The 16,938-nt window shown below is 45.7% G+C and overlaps 1 protein-coding gene across 7 annotated transcripts in view; it reads left to right on the forward strand.

The window, feature by feature from the left end:
- The window catches only part of MAPRE2 (microtubule associated protein RP/EB family member 2), a 162,916-nt gene extending 147,183 nt beyond the window's left edge, over window positions 1–15,733 (forward strand). For all 7 annotated transcript variants that reach the window (XM_058277132.2, XM_058277134.2, XM_071208633.1 and 4 more), the window contains 2 exons: window positions 5,813–5,971; window positions 12,546–15,733. In XM_058277132.2, coding sequence (XP_058133115.1) covers window positions 5,813–5,971; window positions 12,546–12,620 — 234 coding nt within the window. In that variant the 3' untranslated portion in view covers window positions 12,621–15,733. The remainder of the gene's footprint in view (window positions 1–5,812; window positions 5,972–12,545) is intronic.
- The last annotated feature ends 1,205 nt before the right edge of the window (window positions 15,734–16,938 follow it).

The following is a 16,938-nucleotide window of genomic DNA, read 5'->3' on the forward strand; positions in this document are numbered from 1 at the left end:
GCCCATGCGCAGTGCTGATGCGCGCAAGGAGTGCCCTGCCACGCAGGGGTGTCGCCCGCGTAGGGGAGCCCCATGCGCAAGGAGTGCGCCCCATAAGGAGAACCGCCCAGCGCGAAAGAAAGTGCAGCCTGCCCAGGAATGGCACCGCACACACAGAGAGCTGACACAACAAGATGACGCAACAAAAAAACCACAGATTCCCGTGCCGCTGACAACAACACAAGCGGACAAAGAAGATGCAGCAAATAGACACCGAGAACAGACAACTGCGGTAGGGGGCGGGGGAAGGGGAGAGAAATAAATAAATATAAAAAAAAAAAATAGTAAGCAGGATAGACACCTTCCCCTCCCTCATAGAACTCACAGGCAGCCCTTGTGCACCATAGGCTGTTACCTAAGCCAAAGCAAAACCTAACAGTTCCCGCGGTAGGGGAAGGTCAGTGTTGCAAGAACACTGAACCCAGTTGGTCAGGATCAGAGGCTACAGTTGCATTTTAAATAGAAGATCTTTTTTATCTAATATTCCTCATGATTACAGTAATAAACCTAACTCAAATGTCTGAAATTTTCACAAATAAAAGTTTACGGATGCTTTTTAACTAACAATAGCTCATTTTGCCAAGGCTTATCCATAATTTAAAAGTAGTAAAACAACTGGTGGAGTAGGGCCCCCTGCAGAGGCTGGAACCCTACCCTTCGTCAGGGCAGTCTTTAATCCCAGCTGCTTCCTCCACTTTGCAAAGTCTTGACTCAGAGTCCTCAGGCTCTTTCCCAGCCACTCACTCGGCTGTTCCGGGTGATTAATCTTATTCTTGATGAGCCAGCAAGAGTCTGGAAACAGTTTTTGAGATAATTGTATATTTACCACCAAGAATCTATTTTGAAAGCAGGCATTTGCTTAACTGGGGTGTTTCTTTACCATTCTGATCACTTTAATGAAAAAGGTAAAGCCTTAAGTCATCCCGGGGGTAGAGCTGTGATTTAGAAACTGCTGAACAATCTAATTACCTGCTGATTCTCAGTCTGAGCCCAAACAGAGTTTCCAGTAATAAGCCCAGCCTGGAGAAAAGGCAGTCAGGACACTACGTGAGCCTCGGGCACATGCAGAAGGCTCCAAGCAAATCAGGGCAGACCTGAAGAGAATTGGGAGTGGGTCTATTCCGCTTTGGATTAAAACCCTTCTTTCCATAGGAACTCAGATTCTTTTGATAGCTTTATTTTCCCATGTTTATTCATGACTCCTCTCCTTTCCTTTCTCTCTGTCTTCCCTGGTTCCCACCCCTCCAACCCATATTATAACCACATGCAAACCTCCAGGGCCCTCCTGCCCCTTTCTCCTTACAGCCTAACCAGCCGGTCCCACTTCCTCTCCTTGGGGCCGGCTCTCATCCCCAGTTCTCTGAATCATGCAAAGCGCTCCAGACCTCCCCAGGGGATCCAGACTTCTAAATGCCTTGGCTAAACCATCCTGCCATAATCCCACCCTAGAGAGATGAGAGCAGAAAAGTGGGAGGAACATTCCAGTGGCCTGCCTTCTCTTTGGGATCCTCCCTTCCTTGCTTTCAGAGGCCTCACGGCCTGCTCCTGCCCCTGAAGCATTCACATCAAGAGTGGGCCTGTGCCCCTCTCTGTCCCTCAGAGGGAAGGTCTCATACACCCTGCATTGTGTGAGTCATTACGTAACAAGTGTTTACTGAGAACCCACTCCACCTCCATTTCCTTGGTTATCCATTATTGTCCCCTCCATCATATGCCCTTGCAGGCTGTAAGGACGCCTCCCTGAAGCTGATGGGTAGCCACACCAGCATCACTGCATTGCAGCTGAGAATGCTGGGACAAGGAGAGGTGGAGTGAAAATGCCCAGGATAAAGGGTGAATTACAGTAGTAATAGAGAAAGTGACATGTGCCATAAACTTTAAGAATTTTCATTTACCTGGCCTCGTGCCTTTATTCAAGCAGTCTCCCATGATATATTATAAATCTACCACAGTGCCAGACAATTCCAATGATAGAAATGAATCAAAAGACATAGGAGAGGGGAGCTGATGTAGCTCAGTGGTTGGGTGCTGGCTTCCCACACATGAGGTCTCAGATTTAATTCTCAGCCCTGGTACCTCAAAAAAAAAGGAGAGAATGTATGTCTGTACATAGGATGATTAGGGACTGTTTCTGGACAGAGAGTTAGCTAATGGATAGTGGAGTGGAGTTGCCGCTGTGCTTGAGAACCACTGGTGGGATGGGATGTTCATGAGCCCATTCAAGACTGATCCTTGACTCAGGCTGCAGGCCTAGCACAGACCCTGCCTCACAGTGTGTGGACTTACTGAGAGGACGGGGGAAATTGTCCCTTCACCTTGACCGTCTCCAGTCTCTCCTCTTTTCTTTTTTTTTTTTTTTGTCACTTGAGGGTGTTATTAAAGAACAAATACTGTCTGACAAATAACATTCTTTTTTTTTTCCATTGTTTCACATTCATTGCATTTGGTGAATACATTCTGGAGCACTGCTGCACCACATGGATAATAGTTTACATCGTAGTTTACCCTCTCCCGCAGTACATTCAGTGGGTTATAGCAGGATATATAATGTCCAGCACCCATTATCTCCTCTTTCGCTTAGGCTTTTGCCATGAAATGTAGGGATTAGGGGGCATTGGTCTTTGTGAGTGGGGCTATGGAAAATAGAACTCTGTGTGCCAATTTATTTTTCATCCTATAATTTAGCTACTTTTGGCTTTAACTAGGGAATGTTTATAGCTGAGCATTTATTACCTAATGCATCTGGAATACCACCAAAACCCTGCTTGGGTTTTCTGTTTCCACAAAAGCCTCAGCTGTTTTCTCATTGTGCCAACCAAAGCAGTCTTGGAAGGCAAACAAACCTGGTTCTTCTGGGTTAACTGTGTCTAACCAGCACTTCTGGTAAAGGGAGCACTTATAAGTAGTAGCACACCATGAACTGCCACGGATCACCTGCTAACACCCACGCAAGAAAGGATTTCTAGAATAAAGGGAGTTTTCTTTTTCTTGGAATTTAGGATGCTACCTTCCATTTCTACAAATGGCCAAGCTATAGTATTAACAGAATTAAGGGCTAAAACTTAGCAAACTGGCCCCACACTGCTTTGCAAGAGTGGTTTACAAACTTTTTCCGGGACAGTAGTTTTGATTTTCTTGAAATCTTTGGATCACTAGGCAGGAGAGGGGAAGCAGAGGACTGACAAGAAAGGGGTGGTAAAAGCAATCCCTTCTACCGGAGAACCTTCAGAGACCAAAGAGGGCAGACGGACAAAAGTATGACTTGCATTTTAGAGCATTTTCCATCCATCCGCAGACCATGTGGACTGAGATAGGGGAACTTGATCTCACCCTCTGGAAGCAGTGTCATTACGTGGCATAACATCCCTTCCAAAGAGAATTCTGATCGCAGAGCAGAACCTTGTTCTCACTTTATAAACCACTTAGCAGAAACACCGAGAGGCTAACTGACTTCTCCAGGAGCTGCTGGAGAAAATCTGGGGCTCTTGCAAACTTGCTGAAACCCCATTAAACTAGACTTTGACCATTTCTGATAATTGCTGCTCAGGACACATCTCTAGAGCCTGTTCATCAATTGCTTCCAGCAATCTGGATGCTTACCCCTTGGGCTTGTGACAGTTTACCAGTCTCCTTATTCCAGGATGCTTTTATTAAGTTAGCATGATCAGTGTGCAGCAGAATTAGTTAACTGACTAATTCATGTGCAACAGAACTAGTTAACTGCTATGTGTCAGGCATTGGGTATAATAGCAGTGAACAGAAAAGACAAAATCCCTGCCCTCATAGAGTTTATTATTGAGGGAAAACAATAAACAAATATAAATATATCAGATGGTGATAAGTGCTATGAATAAGCCTTCAGCAAAGTCTGTCAGTTGCGTAAAACACACACATGCATTTATATACATCCATACACATAATATATACATCCAGACACGTGCTGAAAGTTCCTAGGAAACTGTCACTGTTGAAACGAATTAGCCTCACTCTGGAAATGAATTGGCCACATAGATAATGGAAGTGACTCTTACTCTATCAGTAGTTTAACATGGCCTCGGAAATAAATATCTAACCTTAAGAAGCCAGTTGGGATTCTGCCCATAAGAAATCAGTTGCAAAACTCTGGTGTTTTTGAAAGAGGATTTGGCTTTTGCTTATGGGGAAATTTTTTGAGGCTGTTTGCTTCCAAAGAGAGCTTTATCTTCTCTCTGCTCCTGTCACAAAACTGTCCCAGGCCAGGGAGGACCTGAGTAGAAAAATGTGTGTGTGCGTGTGTGTGCATGCGGGAGGGGGGTAGTCAAGAAGGAGTCTGGCATTCATTTAACATTCCTCTTCTGCTGCTGCTGTGTACCATACCTTCTCTGCTGTCTGCCCTCAAGTTGTTACTATCCAGGGGGAGAGACAGACAAGTGAGCACATAAATAACAACAAACAAGTGAAAACTGCTGTCGTGGTGGGAAGAGTGTCCCGTGGCTGGGAAAGCCACCATGTGAGGGCGCCAGTGAGTTCACACTGAAGGCTGAGTTCCCGAGTCTTAGGGGAAGAATTAGAAATTTGCCAGGTGAGCAAAAGGCCAGTGGGCTCGGTGTATGCTCAGTGTATGTGTGAATGAGCTGTAATTCCAGACAGATAAAGAGCCTAGAATTATTAGAGAGGAAGAGAGAAAGAAGACAATTTTGCATTCCAAATGTAATTTTTGGAAATTCTGTTAAGGGTGATTGCTAAAATACTGAAAGAGTTCATCCAAGGAGGACTGCGAAAGACGGAATTTACCTCCTAGAGAATATTCTCTGCATTAGTATAAATACACAGAGGGCCAAGAATTGGGGGGTGGGGGTGGGTGAGGCAGTTCCCTGAGAACAGTGTACAGTTGGGCAGCAGTGTAGACGGGTAGAAAGAGCGTGGCAGCCTGAGATTGAAACCAGGTCCATTGACACCCCCTCATGGTTTCTCCAGCCCCAGCAGCAGCTCTTGTTGGGGTGCGCCTCAGCCGAGGTACCTCCTCCTCTTCTCCTGCACTATCTCTGTAACCCCTGCAAGAAGCTGCACAGTCCTAAAAGGCCCTTGACCCTGCATCGGGGGCCAGGGAAGGAGCAAGGACCTTTTTGATGAGGGAATGGAGCTTGTGTATCTTCCCACCCTTCCAGTGACCCACCCAGAGCCAGACCTAGAGAAATTAAGACAAGTCTCCTCAGCCAGGCTTCCATTCTCACCCAGTTTTCCTTGTGGTGCCAAGACCCAACCTCTCAGTAGGGAACATGTATCTAGGTTGGCTCAGTGTCGTTTGTGAAGGGGTCCAAAAAGAAGGGTGGCTCTTAATGCAAGTGATTTGCAGAAAGGTGGGTCCTCATAACAAATCTCTAGTAACTACAATTGTAGCCTTGCCCTTTTATCCCTTCTTCCTCTCCCTCCTTTCTGTCATCGCCCTCCCTGCAGATTCTGAACAAGTTAGAGAAGTGTACTGTAGCCTGTGTTAGCAGGAGAGAAAGCTCACCAGAGCCGGGTGGCACTGCGTCAAGCGAGGGGTCCCTCTGTGCTGGTTAGCACACTCAGGTGACTGAAGGCAATGACTGGTGTGTTACTGAGGTTGGACGTTTTGGCCCAGGCGCGAGCGTCACACAGCAGCAGCCCGGCTATTTCTGCCTCAGACTTCCACGACCTGGTCCCGCATGCCTCTCTGTCAATGTTTCACGCTCCATCCCCAGGCAGAGTGGGGCACTTATCTCTAATACTGTCTTTTGGGGCTTCTTTTCCCCATCCTCATTCCTTGCAGGTACATTCATTAAAACTTGCCCTTGAAGGTGTGGAAAAGGAAAGGGATTTCTACTTTGGAAAGTTGAGAGAGATCGAGCTACTCTGCCAAGAACATGGGCAGGAAAATGACGACCTCGTGCAGCGACTAATGGAAGTTCTCTACGCTTCAGAAGAACACGTAAGTGTCAGGGGCCTTGACTTCTGTGTCCTTAAAGGACTCGCCGGCCAAAGTGCAGTGGACGGACGTGCCTCAGAGTACTGCCCTGGGACTTCAGCGAGAATTAAAACTCAAGCCAGGGCATTTGATATTCCCAAAGGAATAAAAATCATTTTCCTCCTGATCTTGACTGTGCCCATGGAGCATGTGTTTATGAATTAATCTAGGGAGAAGGGTAGACAGAAGAAGAGGAATCCTTGAGAGAGATAGGCTTATGCAGGCAAGTCCCCAGTGGTTTTCCGCCCTCTGAGCAAATGAGCAATAAGAATTTGTGTAAGGATTATTTGTTCTTCATGAAAGATCGGAGTGTGGTTAAAGGAAAAAATCCTATCCCCATACTTCCCACAGCTGTCTTTATTTCATAGCTCATTGTCTTGGATACTCGTTGCCATTACAGAAAAAAACTGTTGGACAGCCCTTTGTTGAAAGATGCTTCTAGAAGGTCACCTTTGTGGGTCGGACCTGCCTCCAGGGTTGCCTCATGAGTTAATGTGCTGGAGGAGACTCTGAATGCGGCTCCGTGGTGGTGATAAAAAGTGGATATGAAGGGCAGGGAGGACCAGATCAGATGAGAATCTCAAGAAGTGGGGAGAGGGAAGGCAGAATAAATGGCAGAGACCGAGGCAAGTGGCCCAAGTCTGCCGACACAAGGAGAACAGCCCCAGCGGCCAGAGGCAGGAGTCGGGACCTAATGGAGCTTGACGCTCCGTAGTGCTGTGCTATGTGGAAGGCAGGAGGCTAGGTTGGGATTTCAAGCTTCTTCCAGTGCCAGGTTGAAACTGGCAGAGGGTTCGGTTCTGTTTGACCAGAAAGTTGGAGGGGCTCTGACGGCTGTGTGGTTGGGTCTCATGGGTGTTCATGTTTCCACAGAGTGGAGCTACCACCAGGTTTACTTATGTCTGTGTCTGACCATCAGGCAAATAAATGTTTACTTCATTTATGACTTAAAAGCCTAGCTTTGAAATTCTCTAAACTGTAAAAAACTATGTCTGGGATTTAGGGACTCTCCCAATTTCCTCCAGATATATATATATGTATTTGTATATTTAACTCCTTTCTTGATTATCAGTAGCTCTGAATGTAGATTTTGTTAATTTTGATAATGTAGGAGTACGCCAGCTCAGGTCCCAGAAGCAGTGATGGCCTCACGACATAGGGTTTCCACAGTTTTCAGATCTGATGGGAGAAGCAGGTTGATTTGTAGTGTCTGGAACCACCCAGAATGGCACGTTTGTATGTGAAAAGTGCTGTGTGAGCTGCCAGGCACTGGAGGATACTGTTGTCTGAGGAGCTCTGAGTATGCAGGCGGGTGCCTGCCTGCCTGCCTGCCCTTGCCCACAGCACCCATGAGGAGTAAGGCCTGCAGGGCAGCCCTGCTTCTCCAGCGGGAGGAATCACCTTCCACTTCTAACCTGGAGCCAGATCTGTCCCAAGGAGGAGCCCTTGTTAGGAGCACCATGGAAATTCCTGGCTAAAAATAGGCAGGGCTGCCTCAGGCAGGAGCTCTTGCCTCCTCGCTGTGTTATTAGGGAGGATCCGCCTGGATACACTCAACTTCTGTGCTGCCTTTCACACACACCCCCCAACATGCCTCAGTCTGGATTTAGCCTTTCTTACAATTTTCAGGCAATTAAAATGCAGACACCCGAGGGAGTTATAATACCTTAAAGCATCATTGGTCATTAAGACTGGAATAATGGGTTTAACAGATCCTTCCCTCAGACACTCAGGATGGGGGTAGGGGGAGGCACTGTAGCATTGGCTTTGTGTATATTAATTTTTTAGGTGGATGTTGTTATCCCATTTTATAGATGAGGGAAACTAAGGCAGTGGAGTGGTTAAATAATTTTCCAAGTTCCCAAGTAAGTAAGCAGCATAATTTGCATTTGAACATTTTCTCTGAATCCTGAGTTTATGCTCTCCCTTCTCCAAGACTGAGTCACCTTTTAAGTGGAAATCATGTCAGTAGCAAAGCTAGCACGTATTGAGCATTTAGCATATGCTAGATAATATATTCATGTTCTTTAGACATTGTCTCCTTTGCCATCCTAACCACATACCTAAGAGGTGAGAGTAGGCCAGTTTACAGATAAAATACTCACCCAACCACCCACGGTTAATAAGCTCCAGCACTAGGATTTGAACCCAGATTTAATTGAACTCAGCCTAAGAATTATGTTACCTGCCTGTCAGTCTGTTGCATGCCATGGGGAAGGAAGAAAGTAGAGGTAGTTACCAGCTGGGAGAAACTGCAAGAGAGACTGCCTGGCAGTATTGTGCTGAGCGAACTCCATGTGTGAAGGAGTAAGAAGTCAAGTGCCTGCCAGGGGGAGTTGGTGTAGCTCAGTGGTGGAGCCCCGGCTTCCCACATTCCCAGGTTGAATCCCTGGCCCCAGTCACTCAAAAAAAAATAAAATATCCCTACCTGGATTTTCTCCAAAGAACTCCTCTCAAAAGTGCTGTCTTGGCCCCTTTCTCTGGGCACTCATCTGTTTAAGTCAGAATTTCAGAGGAAATTCGTTTTCCTCTGGCTAGTTGGCAGCTTTTGTAAACCCACCTTGGCAGTTGTCATCAAATAGAGGAACAAGGTAGGGAGGAGAGAGACCGTGTAATCGCACTTCAGTGTTTACTAAGCAGTATCCAGGTTGAGAATTACTCACAGGCAATAACCAGGCAATTGGGATCTGGGAGAGAAAATACACTTTCACCCAAACCACACGTGTGGGTTACCAGAAGAAGATTTTCAAACCGAGTAGCTGGCTTAATTTTTCTGGTTCCAGAAAATTTTACTGCAACTCCAAAGGACACACACTAGTCTATACTGATAAAAGCCTTTTGATCTGGAATATGCCAACTATGTTTGTTTAAAATGTGACCAGACCCAGTTTTTACATTCTTGGTTTTGGGGAGTGAATGTAGCTCAGTGGCTGCATGCCTGCTTCCCCTGTATGAGGTCCCAGGTTCAATCTCCAGTGCCTCCAAAAAAAACCAAAACAAAAAAACCTTGGTTCCTATATGGGAAGATGGAGAAGAGTGTCTTCCATGTCCCATTGCACACACCCACTGCATTTCCTCCAGGAGTGGGTGTGGAGAGGCCCAAGAGCAGCTAGCCTGCTCTCCTTTCTGATTCCCTACGTAGAGGTGCAGGGAGTCATCCTAGACATCGTCACACCTTCAAGCCCTTCTCCATAAGGATAATGGATCCTGTTTCTAAGGCAGCATCCCAGAAGCATACCCGGCTTCTACTATGGAAAAGGGCAGGGTGAGCCTTAAAAAAGCTTCTATCCTTGCCCACCTTTCCCTGCATCTCCTAGTCTGGGAAAGTACCACTTTAAAAACATCTGCTCAATGGTTGCTATCCACTGCACCATCCCCCAGCCTTTGGAAACTTCCCTTTGTCCCACTGAGCTTGACCCAGACCCTGTCGTCTGTGGCCTCGTGCATGTCTGGTGTGCCTGGTGTCTGGGAAATGCCCAGACTTGCTGCCTTTGGTATGACTGGATACGGACAGATGACAGGCATGTCTGGTTGTCTTGCCTTTCCCAGAGCCCTCCAGGATATAGGAGAGGCGCTGAAGGCAGACAGGCTTGTTAGCTGAAGAATTGAAGGCTGGGTTCTAGTGCGGGCTCTCCTGTTAAAGATGAACGCTGGCTGTATTTACATTTCAGGTGGAGGTATTTGCTGGAGGGGAGCTCATCCCCCTAAGTCTTTATTTGGTGACAGCGGGTCTCTGATTCTTAGAGTCAATCATGGAGTATCATATGTTCGTAAGATGTAGAAATCCAGATGGGTATTTTGAGTAGTGGAATTAAACAGAGGCAGTTTCATTCCCAGGTGTGAAACCTAATGGAAGTTGCCAGAGTGGACCACCAACCAGCTGCCCAGTGCCGTTCTTTTTCATTCTCACTATAGTTAACTTGGGGCCACAGGTGTCTGGACTTAGTCACTGGATAGCTGATCCCCTTGATTCTTTTCAACCAAGATGCACCTATTTATAAACAGGTGCTTGTTTCTTGAGGCACTGTTATGGATACTACTGCTAAAATGACCAAAGATTTTCCTCTACCCTCAAGTGACATTTACTGGATACAGCCTGTTTCTGTCATTGGTTGCTGGGTATATAGAAAGGAGCCAACCTGTGCCCTGAGAGGAGTTCACATGCCTAGTAAGGGAGACAGACAAGGATTGAGCTGACTAGAATGTCACATTATGATAAATGTGATAATATAGACATAAATAAACTGGTGGGGCGCACATAAAGACAGCCTGGAGGCACAGTCAAAGACCTTACAGAGAAGATGACATTTGTGTTGAGTGTCGAAGGATGACCAGGAATTTCAGCAGGATAGAGCTAAGACAGGGAACAAAGCAGAGCGGAAAGGGGAGGGGCTGTTCGGGAACCTCAGCCGGATGTGGCTGTTCTGAGCGGGGTTGAAGAGGCAACTGAGTGCAGCCTCACCATCTAGAAAGCCCGGAGCTGTCGCGCTTCTTCAGGAGCCCTCCTCTGTCCTTTATCCCCTTTTTCCTCCCACAGTAGCCGAGAACCTTCAGTTATCATCTTCTAACTTGCTTCTCTTTGTAATGACTAAGAATAAGGAATTATACCTGGAAGCGTTCACTCCTAGCTAAACATTTAGAGAGAGGTGAGCATTAATAAGCAAATATTTGAATTCGTTAAGTAGATGTCACTCAATGCATTGGGGCCAGTTTGACATAGGTTTTGAGGGACCTCCTACTCACATGTGCCTTTAGGTTCTTTGTTTCAGATTGCCTTACCATGGGCCCCAGGCATTAGCAATCCTTTAGTAATACGGGAAGTTTGTTCTCTGACTGGCCTGGGGTCTGCAGTTCCAGCAAATGATTACATCACTGGCAGGGTCCCTGCAGGTGAGCTGTCAGTGGGTGTGCATGGGGAGCTGCCCTTGGCCAGCTGGAGAGACGGAGCCCTGAACAAGGACACAGAACCCACCCCCGTGGTGGGTTCTGAAAGGAGCAGTGGTCCTCTCTGAGCATTCCTGGTCTCACACCTTTATAATGACTCAACAATTCCTTGAACCTACGTCTTCTGACTTCTAACCCCGGGTTAATCCCATTACCCCACAGTTAACTTCCAGTTGTGACTTGAGCAGATGAGATTCTCTATAAAATGTAAAACAGATCCTCATTCTGAGATCTTCCCTTCAGCAGCCTAATATGCACAAATACAGTTAGGTAAGAAAAACATGCTTTGGACCAGCTGAAGATTGAGTGTTACAATATGGAAGACATATGCTCACGTTAAAGAGTTGGAAAAATAAAACAGCCCTAACCCTGAAGAGCTCAGAGCTTCATTGGAGAGGCAGATGCATGGGAAACCCACAGTGCCGTAGTGTCACCTGTTAGAAATTTAAACCAAGGATGAGAGAAGCTTAGTGAGAGCAGCTACCAATCCCAGGTCAGTGGCAGTGGGACAGGCTCCAGGTAGGAGTGGCATTTTCAAAATTCAGAGGAACGCATGCCAGAACAGACAGCTTGAAGTTCTCAGTCCTCTATTCCCGTTTGACTCCCAGCAGCATTCTGATTTCCTTCTTTTCCCCTAGACAAGAGGAGAGTGCTCACTTACTGAAGGAGGTCGGTGACTTTTTCGTAGTGCTATCCTTTGGGAATGAATGCTGCTGATTGGATCTCAAAAACATTTTGCCACCCTTGGGGAGGAGGGGAGCCAGCAGTTATCTGCTACTGGATTAGCACTGCCCCCTCTACTTGGGTAATAAGGTGTTAATTATTCTTTGTGAATTTGCAGTTGTAACTGACTACAGTTGACATACCCCACAGTTGGTAATGTACTTCAATGGGTGAGGCAAATGAAGAAAAGTGACATTTGGAGCCAAGCAAAAGAGTCCCTATCTGGTTCATAGTTACCAGAAAGTGAGCAGAAAATAAAATAAAAAAGGCCTCAAGCACCTTAAATAGATGTCCCAATGTTCTTGATTGAAGCTCATGATCTTCCTATTGGGAGAGGGTGCCTTGCTCAGGGCAGCCCTCAAAACTTGGTCGTTAGCCTTTCCTTTATTCCAACAACCTTGCTTATCTGGCGGCTAAACCTACCTCAGATTAGTAACAGATCATAAGAAAGGGGCTGTAAGAAGCAGACACACTACCCAATCAGAAGAGGGCAGTCATCCAACCACAGAGGACTGGGGGCAGATTAATTCATGTTTATCCTGGTGACCTTGGCACTATATTTGGTAGAGGGTAGAAAAGCATGTCATGTTCTGTGAAGGTTCCCCCCCAAAACAATAAAAGCGGGTACTTCAAGCCTGATGACTGTGCTCCCCAAAATCGTTCATTCTAAGAGTGGTGGCTTCCACATCCCTGTGTGCGCGTTGGCTGTGGGGAGCTGGGAGAAACGGCAAGGCGAATTGTCCCTCGGGGCGCCCAGGGCTTTGAGGCACGGTGCTGGGCATCGGTAATGGAGCTGTGAGCAGAGGGAGCAGGCGAGACACACTTATAAACAGGAAATGGTTTCAGCTGACACTTCTCCCCCGCCCTGCAGGAGGGCCACACAGAAGAGCCCGAAGCTGAGGAACAAGCCCACGAACGGCAGCCCCCACAGCAGGAGGAGTACTGAACCTGCTCGGCAGCTCTTGACACTTCCATTTTGTGTGGGAACTTTTCTTCTGGAGAATTGGAATATGTGTGGCCTCAAGCTCAGCAGAAACCAGTTGTTTCCAATCTGCCATTAACATCAATGCACTGTTGCACACGCCAGCCACGGCGCTTGGTTTCCATCTACTCTGCTGAGACACGTTAGCAGACGGCGTTGTGGCGTCTTCCCGCGAGATTGTAGGGTCACATACCTTCAACTTCACCACTTGGCTGCTTGAGATTGGTTCTGTTCTTTCCTTCCTTTCTTTCCAGAACAGCTCTTCCCACCCCACCACTGCCACCCCCTTTTTTTTTCTTGGTGTGAAACAGTGGTCATTTGATATATGGTATTTATATTGGCATTTTTCAACCCAGTGTCACTAGATATCACACACATTTGTGGTGCTTTGATGTTTGCAAGTCTAACCTGTGGACGTAAATTTGGTCAAATAATGAGTTGGAACAAAGGGAAAAACAGACACTTGATCTGAAAGCCATACAGTGATTTGTTTCATGGGGAAGAACACAGGGTCAGTTTCTCCCTCTCTTACAACACTGAAGGGAAACAGTGGATTCAGAACAAGGACTTCAGGGCCCAGCAGTGTTCATACATCAGCATGTTAGACAACCACACAGTATGTTGTTAGTTTTGAAAGATATTCACTGAAGGAAGACACCATCTCAACTTTGCCCTCTCACCACTTGCCCCTGCCCTCCACCCCGTCAACCCCCTGCCCCCCAGTTCTCATGTTCTTTTCTTTCTCAGGGTCCTCTTTGGTGGGCAGCCACTCTCCCCAAATGCTATCATCACTATCTGCAGTCCAAAGGGGTTCTGGGTAGGCACACGTCCTCCTGCCTCAGTCACTCCCCCTCTCCCTCCTCGTACGGGTTTCAGCCCAAATCCTGCCGTTCACATGAGGGGCATCCTACTAAGGAGTATCTTAAGGGCGTGCAGCCCTGAGTTTCGGGGTTCGACATCATGCTACACACTTTCTGGAAGGCTGGAAGTGAATATCTTATTAAGAGTCTAATTCCAAGGGAGAGTCAAGGTTCTGCAGTCAGGTGTGAGCATAGGAATGACAGCAAGAAACATCTGCGACTCCCAGTACCTTCTGGAATAGGAGTTTCCCCTCTTTACTGAAAGGGCCCTTCTTGTCATTGACCTTTGTTAAACAGTGGCAATTATAAATATAGGAAACATTTAATGAATTAAAAGCATTCCTTATTTTTTTAGCTAATATTTGCACATTTTCTTAGTCTCTCTCAAAATCTTGCCTCTTCTCCCCCCTCCTTTGACAGATGGTATCCCTTCCTGGATCATTCATTTCACTTGGTTTCTAACTTTAGATTTATTTTCACTTGTTATTTGACTTAGCAGGTGCAACAAAAACAAGAAACAAGTGTGCCCACCCTACTTAACTGAAATGCTAAAATAAATTTCCAAATTGTGTATCCTAAAGCTTTGAGATTTCTTTATTAATTGATCAAAGACTAATTCTAAATTCTAGCATTGAATATTTTCACCAAAAGAGGTCTTCTAAAAATAAATCTCTTTTTTTTCGTAGCAAAGAGGTATTTATTGAGTTTTAAGTGAAAAAGATGGCTTGTATTTTTGAGGTTACTACAACACACTGTGCAGAACTGGACAGAAGTTCTGTGGTGGTTGGCTTTCCTTTCTTCTCTCTCCTGCTTCCTCTGCATGACGGCAGCAGCTCCTTTCTCTAAGGCTGGAAAGTCTGGCTCTCAGCAGTGACATCCTCCCACACCTGGTTGCAGATAGTGGTTGTGCTCTAGGCAGCATCAGGCTTACCGGCGTAGTCCCCTCCTGACTTGTTGGACTCATGGATTTTCCTTTTTTGTAATAGCTCTTGTCAAGAGGCACAATATATCATTCAAAACAGCTGATACTTTGGTAGATTTGGGGCTGTTCTTTTCCTGCCCTGGACAGCTCAGTAATACCCAGAGCTAGGTCGATCATCACTAAAACTCATCTCTCATGTGGATGCACATGAGCCAAGATCGCAGGGCAGATAGCAGGGCGTCAGGATCTTGCCTTCTCCAGAATCCGCTGGAGCCCGTATAATTTTCATAAGCCTCACCCGTGACACACACACTGGCCCAACTTCCCCCTCCTCAGCTGTACGTGGAATGACCAGGCATCCTATCCTGCAAAGAGAGCGTCCCCCATCATTTTATTCTCCTTCCCAAAGGTTTGGGGCAGACTCTTCATTTATTTAGAAAAGAGCTCTACATTCCTCTTTTCTGTCCCCATCTTAAACATATTCCATGGCATTGCTTCCCAGGTGAAGTCATTGACACCTTGGGGAATCCAAGAGCTGAATCTCTGCCTCAGCCCTTTTCTGCCATACCCCCAGCCTCTGGGCAGACGATCACTCCCTTCCATGGCTCCTACTTCCACTGCTGACGGGCCCCATCATCTTTTTCTCACCTCAGCAATCGAGCCTCCTCTCCTCTGGCCACTGGGCATGGTGCCCCTCGTGCTAGGCCAGGAAGTAGCCTGTGAGGGGTGTCGTCGTCCCCATCCCGCCCCCCACCTCCCTCCCAGGAAGCATCCTCAGCCCTCCACTCGCCCGCCTGTGGGCTGCTTACACCACTTCCACTGCTCTGTCAGGTAGGAAGTGATTGAAGCGGGGGGCAAAGAAAGCCTGTGTACTTTTTAAGCAGATAAGAACAAGGAAAATAAAGGGAGAAAGACAAGGACAAACACCCCATTAATCAGAGAGAAGTAAACTCCAGGAGGGAACCAAGAACTCCTCCCTTGCCTGGTGAGTATTTCCATTATTCTGTTACGGTTTAATATGCATTGGAATTACTTTACTAAATAGTACATCATACAGCCTTTGTTATATATTAAATGTAAACTGAAAGGAATGTAAACATATGTATTGTTAATTATAAATATAGATAAGTAATGACACAATAGATGAAAAAGTCTTATTCAGATGTATCACATTCATTTTACATTATCCACCCCTTGTCGCATGGTAGAATAGTTTTTGGTCTCTGAATATGTGAATAACTTGACTTGCATTTATCTTTTTACATATTTAATAAAAAAAAAAGTATATGTTAAAATCCCCCTGGATCTACAGAGTCTTAAATTTTTATGCTAAAGGTTTCCTTTTTAGTTTGCATGTGTTTATGAATCGGTTATTTGTGCAGATACACATCTACCCACATCTTACGATTTACATAGGTGAGGGAAATATCTTTTTAAATTTATGGCAAATGTTTTAACAGCAATTGTGGATTAGTATTTGCTTGCAAATATAGCAGCAATAATACCTTTAAAAATAAAACTGCCTTCAAAAAATAAAGATGAACCATTCCCTTGGGAAACATTCCACTTGGAAGTAAACAAATCCTGCTTCTTTGGGCCCTGCCTCCACCAGGAGGAGACAGGACTGAACAGAGAGACACTGAGTAAAGCTTTGTGGCTGAATGACCTGTTGTGGGCGAACGCTTCTTTGACCCAGTGGCCATTTAGAAGCAGTAGCATCTGTGGCAGACTGAGTTGTGGCCAATCCCCTTTCCACCCGAAGGATGCCAGCCTTCCTTAAACTGCTTCTAAGCACCACCTAGAGGTCACTTTCATTTCTGTACTCTCCTTTGACAATTATTTTCCCTTCACTTGTCTTTAGTCACTTTTAAGATCAGAGAAATGAAAAATTTACAGACAACATAAAGATACTACAACTTGTCTCTAAGTTCATGGCTTCACAGAGTGTATTTGTGCCAGAAGTCTGTGAGCTGGGCCCTGGAGTGTGAAAGCGTCTGCCCAAAGCACATGTGTGTCCATCTAATTCACAAACCCTGGGCTTTTAAACCCTAGGCTTACACTGAAACATTTGTGCACAAGAGTCAACAATACACATAATTCATGTTGCTTAAAAGGGAGACTGGTAGACTATTAATGGTTCAAGCATATGGAATATCAGGTTCTATTTTGTTAAATCTGAGGTTATCCCTAAAATTTAATATGTTCCTACTGATATTACAAAGAGGTTCCTAAGGACAGACAAAAAAAGTTAATGGAATTCCACTAAATTCAATTTATAAAATGCCATTTCTCTAAAATTAAACACACTTAGTTTCTGACCTTTCTTATTCCTTTCTTCACTGCTAGAACACAGCTAACATGATCATTTAAGTTGCTCTCACTATTAAACATTTAATGACCCAAATTCTCCACACTAACGCTAAAGAGCTCAAGCATCAGATCAGAACATCTTCTGAATGTCTAGCAACTCCTATTTTGTTGTACTGCGAACTCCTCAGAA

Source organism: Dasypus novemcinctus, chromosome 16 (genome assembly GCF_030445035.2).
Source record: "Dasypus novemcinctus isolate mDasNov1 chromosome 16, mDasNov1.1.hap2, whole genome shotgun sequence".
Taxonomy (NCBI): domain Eukaryota; kingdom Metazoa; phylum Chordata; class Mammalia; order Cingulata; family Dasypodidae; genus Dasypus; species Dasypus novemcinctus.